This window comes from Atta colombica, unplaced genomic scaffold (assembly GCF_001594045.1).
Source record: "Atta colombica isolate Treedump-2 unplaced genomic scaffold, Acol1.0 scaffold78, whole genome shotgun sequence".
Lineage (NCBI taxonomy): Eukaryota > Metazoa > Arthropoda > Insecta > Hymenoptera > Formicidae > Atta > Atta colombica.
In genome coordinates this window covers 851,788-873,855 of record NW_017259570.1, presented here as the reverse complement: position 1 = coordinate 873,855, position 22,068 = coordinate 851,788, and the positions used below count along the sequence as shown (strand labels likewise).

General features: G+C 31.0%; 2 protein-coding genes across 4 annotated transcripts in view; both read right to left on the bottom strand.

Moving 5' to 3' along the window:
* LOC108692601 overlaps positions 1 to 4,781 on the bottom strand; it is a 9,023-nt gene extending 4,242 nt beyond the window's left edge. Inside the window, exons 1-2 of one of the 3 annotated variants that reach the window (XM_018200925.1) lie at positions 4,624 to 4,781; positions 1,459 to 1,631 (exon numbers count right to left, since the gene is read on the bottom strand). In XM_018200925.1, coding sequence (XP_018056414.1) covers positions 1,459 to 1,572 — 114 coding nt within the window. In that variant the 5' untranslated portion in view covers positions 1,573 to 1,631; positions 4,624 to 4,781. The remainder of the gene's footprint in view (positions 1 to 1,458; positions 1,632 to 4,623) is intronic. The other 2 variants (XM_018200926.1, XM_018200928.1) reach the window with 2 other exon arrangements.
* Positions 4,782 to 8,150: 3,369 nt separating this feature from the next.
* On the bottom strand, positions 8,151 to 11,909 carry LOC108692583 (DDB1- and CUL4-associated factor 11; the record flags this gene model as incomplete). The annotated part of the gene is made up of 9 exons (XM_018200896.1): positions 8,151 to 8,601; positions 8,890 to 8,996; positions 9,085 to 9,237; positions 9,406 to 9,652; positions 9,973 to 10,065; positions 10,150 to 10,325; positions 10,413 to 10,559; positions 11,329 to 11,584; positions 11,688 to 11,909. Coding segments are annotated over 9 exons (1,524 nt in total), but the record flags the coding sequence as incomplete, so codon positions are not given.
* Between the last annotated feature and the right edge of the window lie 10,159 nt (positions 11,910 to 22,068).

The window sequence follows — 22,068 nt, the reverse complement described above, 5'->3', positions numbered from 1 at the left end:
AATTATTATATTATTATATAAGATAATACAAAATTGTAAATAATGAGATTATTATTCTTTATCATGTTTAAAGTCTTCAAAAGATATTGAAGATAAAAAAATTTGGATAATTTTATATGCAGAGTATCCGTTAGTAATATAATAGGATTACATCACTTGGGCAAGTAGAACGGATTAAATTGAATTGAAAAGTCTCCTACTATTTTGCACTTCCACATAATTAATAGATAATTAATAAATCTAGAGCGTTCAACAAGAATCAGATCGTTTGTTATGTTCGGATATGTTCTAATGATCGAACATTTACACAAATTTTATTTGTTTGTGTTATTATTAATCTCAAATGCTTTTTTAAGTATATAATATAATTTAATTGTAATCATTAAATACAATTGAATTACGATATTATTGCAATAAAAATTACAGTATTGTAATTCAATTGTATTTAACGCGCGCGACAACACAAGTATAATTAATATAATATAATTACAAGTATAATTAATATAAAAAATATTAAAAATACAATTGAATTACGACATTGTAATAAAAAAAAGCAGATTTGAGATAATAGTATAAACAAATAAAATTTGTTTGTGTAAATGTCCGGAACACTGATCACTCATTTATTTTAGAACGAATTAAACTGAATAAAAGTCCTTTGCCATTTTTCAAACTTCGAAATAATTAATAAGATTGAAATTAATAGCATAAGTTAAGTTATGTGCTGCTTCTAGCTGCGTAACTATTGTCATTCACACACTAAGCAAGCAGAGCACACTAAGCAATGGGATTCTCTAACATTCTTCAATATTCATAGTTAAATTCATAGATTCTTATATTTGAGATTGTTTAAGATGTCATAAGCCAGTCAAAAGACTGTATTAGATTAAGACGTTACTTAAGACGGTTTTAAAATAAAAATGACTGTAAATACCGCTCTTATCGATGATTCTTGCTTTGTAAATCATCTAACGAATATAATAATTAATTAATTATTAACAGAAAAAGAGAGCCATTTTTTGCCGAATTATTTTTGCCATTGACTATTACTAGTTAACGATAGTGACGATAATATGTTAAAAAATACTGTAACGATGTACTGAATTGTCTTTTCTCTGGGTACACGCTCATTCGTAATGTAAACTTTTATTAATTATTGTAATTAATCTTGTATTGGATTTATGAATTAATTATTTGAAAGTATGCAAAATGACAGAGACCTTTTTTTATTCAATTTAACCTGTTCTATTTGCTTAAGATTGCAAAATTGATGTGATCTGATTAAAATTTATCAAAGCTTTCTTTTTATCTTCGAGATCTCTTGAAGATTTTAAACACGCGTAAAGAATATTTCTCGAATTAAAATCTCGAAGGAAAAGACAACACTCAACTTGGAAAATCACATTGATGTTTTTGCAAAATCTATATTGTCATTAAATAATATAGTTTAATCCTTACAATGTCAAAACCGATATCGTAGTGCGTTCCTCGAACGTGGATTATGGGAACGACATTTCTGCGGCTTATATATTTGGTCGTCGATTTTTTGTTGCATATTTCAGTAGTTGTCATGTTTCCGTCGTGAAAAATAAAGATGTTTACTGCTCCTTCTCTTTAAATGGATATTCGTCCTAAATTATGACACAGAATATCACACTTTATAAAACGTTCGCTATAAAACTGAAACTAGACTAAATAGAACATGAAGTCATAATTAAGTCATATCACAGAATGTCATCATGACGTTATTTGATACTTAAAAATTGACTTATAAGTGATGAATGAGATCATGATCATGATCATAATATTATTGTGACTTCTATGTTTTACTTAGAGATGAAGTACCTATAGTAATTTTTCCTAAAGAATGTGAAAAGTGACAAATTTCTTCGTAATTTTTGATCATGAATTTGGCCTAACTTTATATTTTAGTATAAATATATATAGAAAGATAGGCTCATGTACATGCAACGCAATACAATTAATAAGTCGAAACTTTTTTGAACGAGCAATTATAATTATTCATAAAATAAAATTCGTTTTTAATTAAATAAGTACAATGCTATAAAGTTTTTCAAACGTTCCTCAGTGAAATACATAACAGCATTTTTATAATCCCTTACAAAGTCAACGAACTTACAATAATACAATAAAAATTGTCGCTCTAGGCTAATCTTACATACTTATTTCTTCATTTAGATATTACGAATCGAAATAAGTATCTAGAAATATCTAGTTTGAAGTTGAAGAAATTATAAAAATGTATATATATTTTACCAATCCTCGATTATTATCGAGAATCTAGCTCAGTCAAAAATTTCATAAAAAAATTATTATAGATTGGTATCACAAAAAAAAAACATTTTCAGGCTTGTCTTTTTTTCTCAAATTATTCCATATGTCACAAAGTTGGAACTATATTTGGATTAGTCGATAAAGTGATTTTCCAATCCATCTTTTTATAAAAAAAATTTAGAGATTTTATTATAAATAATGGAGATTAAATTAAATATAAAATAAATTATCTTCTGAATGTGATCTTTAATCACATCGATAAAAGAAAACTTAGCAGTCAATAGATCTAAAATGGTAATTGAGAGTAAATAATTCAAATATTGAAAATGAAGGTGAAACAATGAGGAATTGTATTTCCGTATGTCAATTACGAATAAGATTATTAATCTAATAAATAAATTAAAAACTATGATAGGGTATCGTTGTCTCAACAAATTGAATAAGTTCATAAAGACACAAAAAAACCAACATTAAGAAAATAATAATGTAATTTAAAATCAATTGTAATGATTGTGACGTCTCTTATGTCGGACAAACAAAAAGACAGCTTCGAACTAGAATTAAAGAGCATCGTAACAATATAAAATTAGATCAATCCAAACATTCAGTTCATGAAACACATTATTGATTCCAATTGATTCCAGTTTTGACTAGGAAAATGTCGAAATTTTAGATCACAAATTTCTGAAAAAGAATCATTTCGGAAATGATTCACATAAAAGGGCAAATAAAATATAAATTTAATGAAGGACTGAGTTGTTGGATCGATCTTATTTTAACATATTTGACGACATACGCTAATTAAGATTGTAACATTTTCGAACATACTTGTTTATGTCATGACTAACGATATATATTCTCTGACCTATGATATCTATCCATTTTAAAATGTCTGACAAGCAAGAGCTGTTTTATTGTACACGATGACACAGTTTTTGACATTGATTTTAATTCAATAGATTATTTTATATAAATTAACATAAGTTTGAATATAATTTCTCACATTATGTCTTATTATTCAATTAACTTACTAATATTACTAATACTAATCATTTAATTATAAATTGACATTTATTATACAGAATATATTAGGATAGTCATTGAAGAAATTCTCAATCGAACTATCGTATTTATTTTTTATGAAATAATATTATTGACTGAGCTGAATTCTCGATAACAAATGAGGATTAGACACATTTTTATAATTTGGACTTCTTATTAGATCTATTTCGATCCGTTCGAAATGAAGAAAGAAGTATACAAAATTAGCCTAGAACGATAATTTTTATTATTGTATTATTGTAAGTTCGTTGACTTTGTAAGGGATTATATAAAAATGTTATGTATTTCACTGAGGAAGACTTTGTAAGTCGAAACGTTTGAAAAGTATTATAGCTTTATAGAATTATTTAATTAAAAACGAATTTTATTTTATGAATAATTATAATTACTCGTTTAAAAAAGCCTTGACTTATATTTTAATATTTATCCCTTAATAATTAAATGATACGACGCAATATTCAAGTATTCGTGAGAAATTTACATTCAAAATTTTTCTGTAAATTTTTTTTTATATAAATTTTTATAAAGTGTGCGTTTAAGTGAATGATTAGACAACGCATGTATAAAAATTATTTTACAATTATAATTATTTTTTATAATTGTGATTATTTTCATGCATATTTTAATGATTGTAATTATACGAATAATATCGGTTCGCAATTTAACTAAAAATTCCAAAACTGTCTATGCAAATTCCTCGCGAATGCTCGAACGATTACTTGCATCGTGCCACTCGCCCATGAATTAGTGGCGGATAAATATTTAAATTTAGGCGAAATTCATGTATGCAATTTGACATTCCCCTTGTTAAACCAAGAGATAAAAAATTTATCTATTGTAGTGAACTAAGAAAAACATCATGAAAATAGTGAAAAAAATCTATGATATATTAGAACATAAAATTCTCTTTGAAGTGCGATAATGTTTCTCGAATATTTCTTTACGTTGAACACGTCGTTGACAGAATTGACATAGTACATCAAGATTTTGAATATAAATTGAGATGAAGTGAGCAAAAATAGCATTTTTAGTCATTTTAATTTTAAATATTTTTTACTGTAAAACAAAAGCTTGTATCTAATAAAGTCTATTTCTCGAAGTAAAATTCAAGAGCTTTCAAAAGAAAAAGTGATTTCTTGTCCTACTATACAATAATTACTGTATACATAATATATAATATTTTTATATTTTTCGAAAAAATATAGTTCCTAGTTCTATGCAAGAAGAAAAGAATAGAAAAAGTTAAATTCAAAGATACGCGCCTACCTGATTTTTCCGGGCTCTACGTCGAAAGAGATCGTGGATGGAGAATATTACGAATACAGAACGTAAGATCACTTACACAAGTAATATATCTTATCTGCATGTGCAGGTAATGATCGACAGGCGACTGAAGATCTCGCGGTCTTCGCGAGAAGGAAGACTCGCGAATGTCTCTCTTATCTGGCTTTTATAGCATCACATTATCGCTTTACGTTCACACTTTACGCTGCGCGGGCGTCGCTAGCTTACTACGACTAATGAGGATATAAAAAATAAAGAATAAGGATTTATTTACGTATCGCGAAGTAACATGTACTTACCGTCGCCCATTACCTTGAGACGATCTCAAAGGCAGATCCGGGAGGCAGGAGGCCGCTGATAAACCACTCGAAGAGAAGGGAAGCTCATTTAAAGCCTATTTACTATTATCACTTTGTTCGGATTGAATTTGTCACAGACGTCAACGATGTGAGTATATTTCAATTAAAACAGATTTCATTTCCTGTTTATTTGATCAAATGAATGATTTGGAAAAGAATTACAACAAAATTAGGTCACATCAAGATGTTATATAATAAAACAATAATAAGTTTATCAATCTTCTTGCCGTGATTATTTATAATATAAGATAAATATTGGATCCTATTTATTCTCAGCAAAAGTTGCTTATTCCGGAGTCATCTGAAAAAATATAATAATAATAATAATTTGCGAAAGAATATAAAATCGATCTTTCAATTTCTAATAAATCTTCTTTAGACCCCTATTATCATAAGCTTTTATCTTTCGTGAGACAAGCGAAAGATAAAATCACAATTGCGAATAATAGAAGGAAAAAACCGTGCGAAAAAGTATGTCTACTTCGTTTATATGTTATTACATAGCGTTAGAAATGAAGACCGTTAAAGTTGTCGGATTTTTACAGCGTTCTTAAATCCAAATAAGTTACGTTCATATTTGTAGAAAGATCTCATCTATGATTCTCCCTCGCAATATCGCGCTCAAGGACCATGCGGAAAATATATCTTCGCACATGTATCTCATCAGAGACTAAACTCTTCACCGCTAAATCTGGAAACGTTGAGGCTTATCCGCCTTTGTCTTCGCAAAATGACTGTCAACGATTTCTATGTAAAAACCTGTGAGACATGATAATTACGAAGGCAATTATGCGGCTTGGATATTTTTTATCCGACATAATTAGTTCAGCGCGGGAGAAGATATTTTTCAAGGATTTAACAAAATGTGCTTAGGTTGGAAGGCCAATCTTCGTCCGAGACATTAAAAATGTATCACTGACTAGCGTTGTATAAAAACAAAGATAATCTATTAGAACAATAATTCATCTGAGATTTATAAAAATATATATAGTTGTCATACAGATTTATAATATTCCCATAATTGCAGCGATATTCGCGCAAAGTCCGAGTCGCAAGTTACATCATGATCCAACGGAATTTGTGCGGCTTCCGAAATTCTGGTCTTTCCGTGAGCTAAATCAATTATTGTCTATTTTATGAGGCTTCCGATGAAAGGTCGTGCCAGTTCAAAGATCTTGTTGATCGAGTGGAGTACGCTGCACGAGTTTTTCTTCTACTTCAATGCGTGTTAGATTTTACGCGTTACGTAATTGCATGCATTAAATTACGTGTTAATGTCCCAACAGAATGAGATAACTAATTGTGTGATAAACATCAATAAAAGCACAATATAACGTAATATATGTTTAATATACAATATGATGAGAGTATGTGTACCATTAATTTTTTAAGAAATATGCTTTTTTGAAAGAGAAATAAACTTGAAAAGAAAAATATCTTGTAATTTTATGATTTTTTAATTATAAAAGAAATTTTAATTATAAAAGAAGAAATTTGGATGATAAAAGATTTCTGTGCTGAAAGGATTAAACTCAATAATATTAAAATCATGTGGCATTTTATTAAACCAACAATATGTTACATTTTTCTTCGAGAGATAAAACATAATAATATAACGTAAAATTTATTATGAATAGAAACTGCAAAAAGGATTTTCATATATATGAAATACTTTTTCTATATTTAAAATTATTTTACTTTTATTGATTTTTGACTCTTTTAATACTTCTTTAACATCTTTTTTCAAGCTTAATATTATATCATTTTTTATAAATTCTTTTGTTACATGTATTATTGTTTGAAGATGACGTTTATGTATGTTTTTGTCATTATAAAAAGTTGAAATAAAAGAAGAAGCTGATTTCTTGAACTGATATTTTACATCTCGAATTACAATACTTTTATGATCAATGTTTTATATCGTAGGAATTATTATTACTCCTATTTACATCTTGAGTATATAGAGTTTTCAATGTGTCCTGTATCTGTACTTATATCTAATTTAGAATTATAAATCGTCCGATCTTTTATTTATCATTAATTAAGTAACATTATCGTACATTAATTATTTAAGTAAATCATGAACAATAACTTTAATTGTTCTTATTTGTTATTGATCATTTGCAACAACTTATGATCGTTCCCCATTTATTATTAATTAATTCATTAATTAATTAATGAGATCTGTGAAGGAAAAGAGAGTGAGATTTCCTCGCCACGCAATTATTTAAACAATTTTTTACTATTTATTGAAACGTTCATTCGAGTTTACATTTAAAGTGTTAATTCAAATAAAAATGACGTTCTTTTGACGTCGCGTTGTTATTAATGTTAAAATATTCTCGTACGGTGAGAAAATTCTTTCTAAGTGTGTCTACAGAATCTTAAGGTAAGTATCACTTCGTATCACAGAATGAGATTGCTTTGCGACTGTAAAGATACCATTCTGTATTAAAAAAACAACATAAAATTGTTTTATTTTAAAGTTTTGATTGTGCGAAAGATTCGTCGCGTTTAGTATAAATGGTATAAATGCGCCGGATTTCTTTTTATGTTTGTAAGAGATATAATATAATCACAAAGGAATCTCCCTTTACATATAAATGGAACATTTTGACTTTGATAATTATACATGTGCATTATTAAACAAATATTCTTTCGACTACATAATTGTATAATTTTTCTATACAGTTAGAAATGGGCAATGGGGTGATTCAAATTCGCAAATTGCGGATATTTTCAAAAAAGATTATGTTGAATCATAATTATTTAATTTCTCGTATCGACTATTTACTAAAGTTTCTTATATTGATATTTGATTTCAATTTAAATCTAATTCAATTCGAAAGCGTCCAAATGATATAAAAATGTAAATCTGAGAAAATACAAGTTTTTTCTCCTTTCTCACAAGATGTTTTATGTACATAAGAGAATAGATGCAAATCGAAGATCATCAAATCGAGAAGAGGAGATATTTTAAGGTAACTTTCCTTGTAAAAATAAGAATCGATCGCAATCATCAATGAAAGTTATATTTAATGAGAGATAAGATATGACTTATCAAAGATTCCATAAAATCTAGACGATGATCGTTCGCGATATAAAACTTACAACGTGAAGAAGAAAGGAAGAAGAGCTTTCTGTGTCGCATAAATAGATTATTTGTGTCAGATCGATTTGAAATAGATCGAATGTAATTCTCACTCTGTATCAATGCGAAGAAAACAATCGCAGCGAGAATTCCGCGAAATATGCGAGACAAATATGGCAGAGACAAATAGAAAAATCGCATTCATCATTCAGTCTTGTATAATGTCTATTTGCGTTTCTGAAAGAATCGCGTCAAAAATGGACACCTACAGAAGGTTATTTTTGATAGGCATTGTTCCTTCATTCTCCTTTTTTTCTAAGCAATCATGAACATTAGATCTGCTTTAAAAAAAAAAAGAAAGGAAAACAATAGGAAAAATAGAAAACCTCATATCAAAACATGCGCCCTTCTTCTTGCAGCTATTCTTTCACTCCGTCGTAGTAAAGGTGGCTCATAGTCATTCGCATTGTAGTTTTCACAATATTCCCATTTGAATATTTTACCATCCCACTGCAAACATAATTTTACATTTATGCATATCTTATCATAATGATACATAATTGCACTTGAATAAATTGAAAAAATATAACTTCAATTTATTCTATTAGGTGTAGTAAAAAGAAATCCATTATTTTTCCATTCAATTTCATGCAAAAATAATGGATTTCTTTTATTAAACAAGAATACACATTATGCACATCATGCGTGAAACAGAATGCACCCAATGACAGCTCTTCACAGTTGCGGCTTTTTTTAAAAATGTATGATACGTTTTTGTGGTAAAATAATTTTACTTACAGATGAGGTAATGAGGTTGTGATCAAAGGAATGCCAGCTGACATCACGCACGCAGCCTAAGTGAGCTTTTACCTTGTGTACTATCTTTCCAGTTAGAAGATCATATACTGCGGATGAGAAAAGAGAATATGAAATCAGGATCGTTCATTTATAATATCGCATATTAAGAGAAGCAGAATGTAACTCAAAGCTTACTAATGAGCCGGCCTGTCGAATCCCCCGTATAAATGTATCTTTGACCAGTATTGTCCGGCGGCGAAAAGCGACAACGTATTAAAGTTTTACGAACTGAATGACCGTAGTACGTCATGATACTAGTATCACCATCTAAGAAACCTCGATCCCATACTGAAACAGGAAAATATCATATATACTTTGTAATTGTATGTAACAATAGAAATTGTCATCTTAGACATTTCAGATATATCTGAATAATTTAGAAAACAAGAGTTGTCTTAAGGATTTTTTCTTCCATTTCCTTTTCTTTTTTTTTTTTTGACTTATAAAGATATTTACATCGTTGAGGTACAGGCTGCCATCGATAGTCCCAGTCTTGACGCTCTATAAGCTGGCGAGCATTTTGCTGGGCTTTACGAGAAGAGAACACGCGCGTGTCCCATAACTTGATGCATTGGTCTTTAGAATTGGTTATAAGATACCGTGTGTCGCCACGTGAATCGATGTATGTAATCCCGTCTCTATGACCGGCCAATACTCCGACTGGAGACGGATTTGATACGTTTACCAATCTCCTATCCCATACCTAAACCGACAGGAAGACATTGAAGATGTAATATAGAATGAAAATTTTTCCAAATAATCGCGTGCATATCGGACCATTATCGATTCATTATAGCGCACATCGATTTCTTTCGTGACATACAGATATTCAACTTAAGATCAACGTGATGCTACAAATGAAGCATTCTACAAGTAAAAAATAATTTAAAAATAAATCATTTAATAAAACTTGTTTGTTGTTTGTCTTCTAATTGACCAATTGCTTCAAAGCATTTGTAGCAACATTTTTCACGGCATCCTTATACATTCAAGAGAGTAGCATCTCGGATGACTTAATTATACCTTGCATAATCCATCATCACCACCGCTATAGAAGATTTGCGAACTATTGTCTGCATAGGCAACACAGTTTACGTCTTCTTCATGACCTATGAACTATAAAAATGGACATTATATAAGAATGGACATCAGTACAAGAAGAGGCAATGCGCTTCTACATTGAATAATAATTTTACAAACTCGCTCAAATCGACGTTGGCAATATAGACTGTATATGTAGAGGCATCGATCATTGGCGCCACCAAGAATTTCTTCGCCGTTGTTTGAAAAGGCCAAAGAAAAAACGCAAAATCGCCGTACACCTGGATGTAAAGGTAGTGTTTCTATCGAGGCTTCAGATATATGACACTGATATACTGTAAAAGATAAAAGAATACATATTATATTACATCTTATATCTGCCAGCGTATAATTGCACAAGATAAAAACATAATATCACTTACAACAATCCGCCCAGCTCGAATATGCAAAATGTTGTCCATCCGGACTAAACGCTACATCCAGAACACTCCATCCAACATCATGCGCCAACATCCGATTGTACAAGGTAAAATTACCATTGTTTGTCCGATATATGTACATCCATTTATCTGCAAAGATTCACAAACATTAGATATGGACAGTCGAATTAAGTAAGCTTGTTCTTTTTAGCTAAATTCCTTGTTTATTCTTTTTTTTTCCTCCAATGTAGAGAAAAAAAGAAGATAAATCATGTGACATTTAGCCATAAACAGGACTATAATTATATGTATGACAAGATTGTATACAACAAAGAAGATTCTGGATGACGTGTAGCTTGATATCAATACGAATGATTAATAATCTATAGGTCATGAGTTTGATCTCAGTCCTCATTTCATATACGTTTCATTAGGAGGTAAGAGATCAACTTTAATAGGAAGATTTGTTTTGGTAGGAAGAGATTAAGGTCTCTTTATTTTGTAACTTTTATGTCTAGTTTATTCTTTATCTTTTTCTAGTTAAGAATTAGAAAAAGATGAAGAGAAAAAGATAGAGTTGATTGTGATTAAATTTAATCAACATTAGTGGAAATAAATGTTAATGACAGCAATGATATCGTTACATTGTCTTTGCACAGATTCTGTATGTAGAAAGAAAGCTGCATAACTATATTGTTATTATCTTATTATTAAAAGTTACATAATAGGAGCTTAAAGTAATATTTAAAAAATTGGATAAGAATTTTAAAAAGAATAAGAATTTTAAATATTCCAAGATGTTATTAAGCAGAATTAATGAAAATAATAAAAGTATAAGAACAGATATATTATATAATGTGGAAGGATAAGTTGAAAGCACCTTTGGCACAATAAACAGAATAAATCTTGTAGAATATACCTTGAGTGGCAGTGACGAAGAACTCTCCATCCTTGGAATATAAACCACAGAATACTTTCGAACCGAAGTCATTTAAGATCTGTGGCTTATTCGGCAAAAGATTGTTGGCTATCCTACGTTTTTCTTTAACACTAAAACCATTTGGTTTGAGGGCCCTCTTCTGTATCATTGGTATTATAGACGTGTTCTTCTCGTCAGTGACCCCCGAGGCATTTTTGGTGACGCTGATTATGTCGTTTTTCTGAAAAGCATCATACTGCAATGGCAAAAATGAAAGCAACATAAAAGACTCATATTTTTACCCTCGCCAAGTTTTATATAAATCATACCGAGGAACGAGATTTTATAGTTGAACTCACCTCTAATCTGGTTGTATCTGGAAACCTCGCTCGTGCGCGAATTCGTGCCAATTCATCCTCCGATTCATCAGATATATCTATAATGGAACTGCAACAACAAAAGAGACAATACTGAGGATATTTGTCGAGGATATTTCCACGGTTGTGTCGACTAATGTGTAAGGTTATACGACGGGACGATGAATATACAAAGACGTTCTGTGCGAGTCGTTCCTTGTGTTTTTTTGATTTTCAGAACGATTGTACGAAGACAACGATCACGAATAAGAAAATACTAGGCGAAAACGAACAGCGATCTCAAGAATATTCTAGAGCGAAAGACCACGAAAGACACTAAGACAGGCGAAAAAGGTTATGAAAATAGCGCGCGTTGCAATAATAGAGAAGAGTGGGGGGTAACGACAAAGTAAAGGTCTGTTCAGCGGGATGTTATGACATGTACTATTCCACTACTCATTTCAATGTAGATTAACTTTAATCTCGATTCAATTAAATATCTTCATCCCCTTTTTTAATTTTGAGAATCAAAAAAGAAGAATTATTTGAATTGAAATTGAACTACCTTTGTAAGATTAACTTTGATCTCGGAACTGAAGATACAATTTCACATGTTGCGAAATTAAATAAGTAATTGGAGCGACAGATCTACGTATCGCTGTCATTCAAGTGGTTGAAATTTTATATTGCGAACCGTTTGAACTGAATGGTTTCAATTACAAACGTCAAACGCTCAGGGTAATATTTCATTTGTGCGTTTTTGTCGTACGACAAATTTTTCAAGCCTGTTATTGGCTATAGATAGAGAGATCCGAGGACCTCTCTGTTCTGCACTGCACACATTTGTCGTACGACAAAGGGTACGATCAACGCGATGTCGCAAACACTTTGAAGCATTTTTTTAATTGGTCAGTTTATAAAATTCTTTCTTCTAATTGGTCCATCAAATACTTCAAAGCATTTGTAGTGAGACTTTGATCAAAAACGCACGAATGAAATAGCATTCTCAAACAATATTAACAGTGCTGCCGCACCGTGTCGACCGTATAAACCAGTATTTATCGATATATATGACCTAATTTATATTTATCTTTCCTTATTTATATTTCCCTTTGTTACTGATCCAGATAAAAGGATTTGATGCTTAATTAGAATAATCAGTATACATTCTTTGTTACATTAAGATTAAATTATTAAAATATATAATTATAACAAATGTGGTTATTTTATCAAAAAAATTAACAAAAAGAAGAGGATAAAAGCAGTTGTTTTTCGTGATATTTAATATGTAATTAAGTTTATAAATGATTTAGACGGTTCGGCCACAATCTGGCTATCTTCAGTAAATTTAAAAATATTAATAAAAACGCAGAATTTACATAAATTTAACATTAAAATTCAACCGTCATAAATATAATTATAAAATAATGCTTTCTTTCTTCTTGTGGTTGCTGAGCCAATTAACATATTACAAATAATGTAGAATGAAAATTGCCAGATTCTGTTTTACAGATAAAATGATGAGTCTTAAGCAGTTTTCTTCACGCAGGAAATTCGTCGTAACATTGCATATTATTATTTGACAAATAAGAAGAAATTCATCGGTTTTTGACTAAATCGATAGAATTTAAGTGTTTGCGATATGGATTTTTGTTTTAGTGAGCTACCTTCTATTATTTTACAATAAGTCGTTTTTGTTTTCAACAAATTTACTTTTTAATAATTTTAATACATTTTAAATTGTTATTAGAGTTCGTTTTTATATTATAATTTCCGTTAATAGGTGGAGGTGGCTCATTGAAATGAATTAGTTTGTAAAAAAAATTCTTTTGTAATTACATCATATTGTCTCTGAGGATCTCAAGAATTCAAAAGTGAGTCGAAACATATAAGTGGATTAATTATTAATACATATATAATATTAATATATAAATTAAAGCTAATAAAATTGTTTTGTTAACTGTATTGGTTAACTGTATTTGCACAAAAATTACCGTGATTGACTTCTGTTATAATTTTTGTGTCCAATTTTATATCATTAAAGAATCTTTAGGAATTAATTTATATTTAGTTAGAATAATCTAATAACTGCACGGAGAGAATTTTTTCTTAGAATTTATCCTAAAAATATGATAGTTCTGGGACAATATTGTATTTCAAAGAATTTTATATAAATTTCTCTCATTCATTAATAAAATTATAATAAAATATAAAATAAGTTTGATTAATTTTACTGAAGTGTATAGTAAAAATCTTTAAAGTATTATATTGTACCACAACTCTACCATGTTTTTAGGATAAATTTTAAAAGGGTGATTTTTAATTTTCTCCATATGCTAATAACTGTTTAATTCATTTCGCATTAATAAGTAATACATGAACAACACAAACAATGACTGCGTTCAGCAGAAAAAAACAACTTTGAAATTGTAAAATTCTTGAATATGATTAGTTTATACATTTAGATTTAATACGAAACTAAGGACAAGACCAATCATATTAAAGAATTTTACAACAGCAAAGCTGTTTTTTTGCTGACCGTAGCCAAAATGGAAAATCTGTCGCTCAAGTGTCAAATTCAATGCTTCTTTTTCATGTATAAATTTGTCACTCTAATAATTCTGCGACAAAAGCCATCACGTGATCTTTTTTGACGTGTAAGAATGCCATCCCATAATGTACATCGCGTATCAAAGAATCCGATCAATCACTGACTTTTCGTCATTTTATGCCGTTTTCGCACGCGACAATTTTTCCTTACACTTGCAGAATTTACAAACAGATCTAAGAGAATGATTCTGTGATACGCGTGCTAATTCGCTCAGACCTGTTCTATAGAGTCATAAGCCGTAAAAAATTAACTAATCATAGCTGATTATTCTTCTCACACTTAACTGTGATTGGCCAATTTTTTACGACTTACGACTCTATTGTAGAACAAGCATTACGCGCGATCTGCTGCATGGGACATAAAGAAGAAATAAGTAACAATAAATAAAGGGCAAAGTAAAAGTTTTACACATTTTAATTAAATAGAATAAATTACAAATAAAGAAAAATAAAAATAAAGAAAATAGTCTAAATTCAAATATAAAACATTACAAGTTTCGGCTACCAGATTGAGCACTCTTCAGACATTTACTTATCACAAAGATCGATGTACAAAATTAGTTATCGAAAATACCGTATCGAAAATATCGTATATTCTTTATAATAATAGCTCGAGTGAGTCTTCATGTAGAACTCGACACTATTCGCATACGATTGGACAGTCAAATGTGTTTCATATCTCTTGGAAAAAGATCTAATCAATAAAAAAGATAAAAAAAAGTCTTCTTACGAAATACTAAAACAGATTAAAGTAACATACTGGAATTCTAACAAATAAAAACTTACCAAAAGCTATGTGTAAATTATTCGGACAAGTTTGTCTAAGTATAAAATCAATTATAATATATACAATTTAATAGAACGCAGATATGTAAGACGGACATTTTGTGTCAATTATAATGTACACTCGCTGATATGGACTGTCAGTATCGAAGAGTCAAACTTTATTTATAATAGGTATATATGCCTTATGGAGACCTTCAGTTTGTAAATTTAGATTATTTTTCTGCTCTTTAATATTGAGCATCTCCGAAATTAAGCGTTCCTATAGCAAGGCTCTTCTAAAATTTTAACATTGTCCCATTGGAAATCCCATGGAATGATTATTTCGATTATACGATCTGTGCTCAGTTATGATAGAACGGACAGAAGTGTTATGTCTAATATGATTACGATGTTCTGTAATTCTGGTTTTTCATAAGGAACAAAATTGTTGCGTACGTAAAACGGCAAAATGTCATGCCTGGTTTATGCTTCGGTCTTAATCTTACTATTAGTCTTAGACTTAGTCCTAATTTATACTTGGTTTATGCTTCGGTCTTAATCCTAAAATCCTAAAATTCAGCCAATAGGGCTGCCAATCTTAATTGGTCCTAACTGAAATTTGTATTCCATTGGCTGAATTTTAGGATTTTAGGGGTTAAGACTGAAGCATAAACCAGACATTAATCTTAAAGACTAAAGTTAAAAGATATAAACTGTCTTGAGACTAAGATTAAGATTACAGTTAAGACTGGGGAAGCATAAACGACTTTATGGCATTCTTTGTTGCCAACTTTTAAGACTAAGATTAAGACCGAAGCATAAACTAGTGATTGATCGGATCCTTCGATACGTGAATATATAAATATGCGCGTCATGGGATCCTAATTATTCCGCTTTAGCTAAATTCCTTGAATCTTTTATCTGCTTTTATTGCTGAAGCAGTTTGAGCGGCTCGTGAAAATATACTTTAACTTTTTTCTCCAATTTTTTAGTGAAAAAGATAAACAGTAAGTTAGATTCAGATTAAATTAATTTTATATTAATGGAAATCGACTTGACTGGGCATAAATCGACCAGTCAAGAAGCCGATATAAGAGAAGCAGCAACATATCTCTTGCACATTTGACTGGCAAGTTTTTTCGACGCGTATTTCATAGCTACACAAATACAAATTATTCAGCAAAATATTAATTTTACGACTGTTGGAAATTTTCTTCGGCAAGATAAAACTCTCTCAAGCAGAACTGTTAAGTCACGATAACGTCAAAATGACATTTAAATGAAATGAATCGGAAATGATTGAAAAATGACTTTTATGGATTATTTTGGAATCATTTTGATATTATAATGACTTGTTGTTTTATTTGGAATTCTTCTGAACGTGATCATTTATTGTATTTAGTCGCGAAGAGATCGATTTTTTTTTAAATCGGCTAACCCTCCACTGGTTATATTAGACTTTAAAGGTATTTTAGTTATGAATTCTGACAGATAAATTTAAATGTGCAAAAAATAAATAAATAATATAAAAATAAAATACAGTCCAACTTCTATGACAGTAAAAACTTATTGTTAAAAAAAACTTTCATAAGTATGTAAGAATTTTTTTAGTTTTTCATGCAGTCCAGAATACAATATAAAAATATGCACTGAGTAGCGATTGTGTAACTTTTTATTTAAAACGAAAATGTGAAAAGTGAAAATTAATTTTTATTATTGAAGATGGAGAAATTTTTTCTCTTAAGGAAAAAATTACATGATCACTATTGTCAGTAATAATAAATGATAAAAATTTCACATCGTCGACAGACAATTAATTACGTTACCAACATTAAGCAAGTTTTGTAAGAGTTTTTGATACATAAGCTCGATATTGATGCTATTAATATTTGTAACTTTCTTCAATTTCTGTGCATTATATAATTAAACTCTTCTAATATGACACCTACGCAATCTCAATATATAATTTCGTGATTCTGTGCAATATTACGAATGTAACGTATCCTTCCTCTTTTCTTTCGTCAACAGTAATTTTGTAAATCGTCCTTTGCGAGCTCCATTATATTATAATTATTATAATTGGCATTTCGTGGAAAAATGCGACCTTCCAGATTTCTCTGGGAATTAATTAGCTTTTTGTCTGATTATGCAAACTGAGTATATATTCATTATCGCTTTCTTATAAAGAATAATATTGAAAGATAAACATCCACATTATTCCGAAGTTTAAGAGGTAAAGGTCAAGCAGAGAGGGAGGGGGAGAGAGAGAGAGAGAGAGAGAGAATGGGAGAGGGAGAGGGAGAGGGGGAGGGGGGAAGTTTACAGAGGAATTAGGATGTTACAGGACGATATTAAAAGTTACGTGTTAGGGGGCAATTCAGGCCAGACACGTGTGGCTATAATTCAAACTTCATCTGACGAAAGCCCGGAAGATCGTTAATTAATTCTATGCCACGATTAGTTTCGTGGTCAGCTCGCGGTTAGATCAGTATTACAAGGATCTTGTACTTTTATTGATGTACATGATTAATTAGACACTCAACATGTCCGAAAGAAATAAAAGATTAACGCAATGATCTACACTAGTAAGCTAATGTTATTTCTCACCACTTTGATGTTAAAATAACAGTAAAAAGTGTTACTTTGTTAAAACAAAAGATAAATAACGTCAGCTTGTTACTTAGGCTTGTTTCTATTCTGCGAAGATCCGTCTCTGTCTTTTAACTTTTATACAGGACAATAAAGCCACTATATAGTGAAACAGTCTCATATTTTGAGACAAAGAACACACACATACACACACTGAAATAATAAATTATACTAAATTTTACTCGAGAAAAAGCTATAAGATTTGAAAAATAGACTTCCCTTCTTTAAAGCTTACGCAAGCAGAACAAATCATATAATATCAAAATGATGTCAAAATGCTCCAAAATATTTGTTTCATTTTCGTTTCATTTTAATGTCATTTTAATGTCGTTACTGTGATTTGTTCTGCTTGGATAAGCTTTGAAAATTGATTTCAATTTTTTTTCTAAAGAAAATCCATTTCTTCTCTATTTTATATCGCTTTAATAACTATATTTAGATACAGAATATTAAAAAAAATATGGCATAGAGAGAGAGAGAGAGAGAGAGAGAGAGAGAGAGAGAGAGAGAGAGAGAGAGAGCACGTAAATTGATCAACGAAATCCTGACGTTTTCAATTCACGGTCGACTGCATGTTGCACTTTACGAAAAAAAAAATGAACACTGTCGCAATTACTTTTCTGCGACGAGGAAATACGCGTGGAAAACAATTCGATCACTACGGAAATAAAAGTATTTGACCTGCAATGTGATATGTCACGTTGTTATCGCACACGTAGATACGAGATCTGAAGTAGCGATTTAATTGTTTATTCAGTAGAATAGAGACGCAGGGGCTGGAAAATTATTATCCCACGCATTTGGGATTAATAGATTAGATAATTGAACATTTACAGGTTCCAGCCCTTGAGAGATTAAACTCGTTATATTTAGATGGGCTTAGGTATTCGTGGCGAGCAAACATTTTTCTGTTCATCCAAACTAATAATCTTATAACAAAGTCTGATCACGCGATTTTGTTAAAATCCTACGAGAGAGAAAGATATACACAGCTGGTACTGGTCTCTCTATATATATATATATATTATTTCACTTTAATAGCGTTTTCAACTGCAGTTGAATCAACCTGGGTTGGATTAATGACGTTAGTGGAAAATCTACTATTGGTAGAGCATGTAAAGTGAACTAATAATAGAGCATGCAACGCCATTAATCCAACGCAGACTAATTCAAATCCCACTGTAGCCTGTCCCGGAAATATAACTTATATTGTCTTATTATAATTATATAATATAAATTAGAGTGAGTATGAATATATACACATTGAAAGAACGGTTTTGCTGAAATATCTAAAAATTTATCTAGATGCAATCTAAATAATTTTGTTAAAAATCAAAATAATTACATGAGACGTCCAAGCTAATTGCTAAAAAAAATCAAAACTTTTGCAATACATTCCTCATTACGTTTTTTAATTATTTCGATGGTCTATTTCATTAAATCGTTCTTTCTATGGGGAGATAGTCCCCCCTTTCTATAGGGGGATATCATATTATATCGAATCATGACCAAAAAATGATATATATTCAATAATCGGTTAATACGATATGAAATTGATATTATTTTGACTTTCTTATTCTCTCCTCGAGTACATATAATTTTTTCTCCCATAGGATTTTGATCAAATCGCTGTGGCTAGACTCTGTTATAAGGTAACTCTAGTAGGTCATATTCTCGGCGAGAAAATCGCGAAAATCATCACTCGTCATCGGCAGGAATGATGCGCCATCACCACTTTCGGCCTTGTCGATCAACTTGCGGGCGGGCGTGTAATAACGTTAGCAAATGTTACGCCGCTATTTCCGATTGTCCCTCAGCCAATCGTATCTGTATAATGGTTTGACACGCGGAAACGCTTGCTGGGACGTGATCGTCCTGAGAATGGTGCTCGTCGACAGCGAACGGAATGCAGATAACGCGCGATAACGCCCCCGAAGGAAGCTCTCGCAGGAATCACCAATCGATTTTTGATTTTACATTCAGTACGAATGTGTTTCTCGAACGAAATCATCGAAAATGTTATATACATGGACATATTTTATATATGATTTTATATAATTTCATATAATTATGTATATATACGTATAACTATACATATAATTATGTATATACGAAACATTTTTTTCCCGGGATGGGTCATGGCACGTCAAACTTTGTAAATTACTAGTTAATTTAAAACAAACTTTGACAAAATTATTTAAACTTTGGTAACAATTTCAACTTAAACTCGGAAACATGTTAAATACATACGTTGGTCAAAAATCGATGAAACAATGAAATGACTATTTTCTTGCGAAGGAAATATCAGCATCAAATTAAAGAATTCACTTAAAATTACAATTCGCTCTAAAAAACGTTGGAACATATTGCTATAGACATTAAATTGCTTTCACTCGCCGCGTGTCAATAATGAAATTTTCGAGCTGCAAATGTTGGGCCCGCAAATATTTACACTTTTCTAACTGTATTTATGATTAATCCCATTTTCAGAATACAAATACGTAAAGCAAGCTTTACTTACGGGCAGAAAAAATATTAGTAAATATTGCGAGCTTGTAGATTTCAAAGAGAAAATGCGTGGTATTCGTACAAATTCAGAGAAACTTACAAAGTAACTTGCGGTTTTTCATTGCAAAATGTCGCTGTATATCTATGTATAAATAATATATAATGGGCAATAAAAATATATAAATCTAATAATTATTTTCAAAAAAATAATTATTTTCAATCTCTGAAGTTTTATTTCTGATCTTCTTCAAAAGTGTCTGTATTCATAAAATCGTACTCGTGACTTCTTCCTGTATAACTGTATGTGTATGATTGTATTATACAATCGAAACGAGCGCAATGAATAATTCGAGCATGATTTAATGCGAGAATGAAATCTCATTGGGATATAAATTTGTTGAACGACACGCCGACAATCATCAAGGAAAGAGCCAAGAGGACTGATAGAAGAGATCTGATCAGGCCGAACAATAGGCACTATGGTACAATAGCATGATCACGACTAAATTAGATCGGTCTATCGATTGGTTCGTTGACTCACAACAAACTTGTTACAGTGCGGAGTTAGATGCGACCGTGACTCGTATTTCTGATGGAGCCGCGCGTGACGTCAGAATCTATACGAAATCTGAGGAGTTCAACGCGGGAACGAGGTGAGACGAGGACAATCCGTTTTGGACGCGATTTGCGAACTCGAAAGTCCTAGACTTGCTTTCTCTCCGCGTCGAATCTCCGTCAAATCTTTATACGTTGTAAAAGCTTGCAATTCTACCTATAAATTTTATGGATAAGATATTTTTATTATATCTTAAAAAAAAAAGGTCTTATATATAAAATTTTAAAAATGCTGCTTCTAAATTATATAAAAGTTATTCCATATTTATATATTTTATATATTTTTATATTACTAATGCTTTTTTTCTTTTAAAATTAAAGTGCATTTCAAAGTTATCCTGATAAAAGTAACGATAAACATGCTCCCAATGGTATCAATATTTATTTTTTTTTATTACCTTTTTCTTTTAAAATTAAAGTGCGTTTCAAAGTCACCTAGCAGAAACGATAAAATAAATAATATTGTTCCCAATTACGTCGATATTCATATACGTTTTTATTACAATTTTTTTTCTTTTAAAATTAAAGTACATTTACAAAAGTACTCCGATAATAACGATAAAAAATGCTATTCCCATTTATATCGATATTCACATACATATTTTTACATTGCTGCTTTCTTCTTTTAAAATTCAAGTGCGTTTCAAAATTATTTGGAGCAGTGACGAACATTATTGGAGCAATAATAAAACTGAGAGTTGAAAATTATCTTCAGTCAAGACGTTTCATAAATTTCGTAAAGTAATTTGGAGAGCGCTTGCGATGTGACACCGAGTATTAAAGAACGAGAAGTTTAACAGCATCAGTCATTCATTTAGTAGGTCAATCAGCCGGATCAATCAGTCATTCCGCAGACAATCGCTCGTCCCTTCGTGATACTTTGGTTACCAAAGAAACAGGGGTAATGGGATGCGTATTGGGATGCAGGTAGGTTTTTTTCAGTCGCTCCACGCCGAGCTGAGCCGAGTCGAGTCGCGAGAGGGAAAAAGCCCCGTATCTCAAATCAATCCCCATCCTCCTCTCTCGCCTATATAGGTATATCCCGCGTATATATCCAGCACCTACCTACCTACCTACCTACCTACCTACCTACAAACCTACCAACCTACCTACCCTGCAACCCAGACCTATAATTTCCAGGCAACGCACGAGGCCTACACCCTGAGCCCGGAGCCGGGCGAGGACCTGCCGAGAGTCAGGAGGAGAGTCAGGAGGCGGAGGGTGTCGCGCAGGCGCG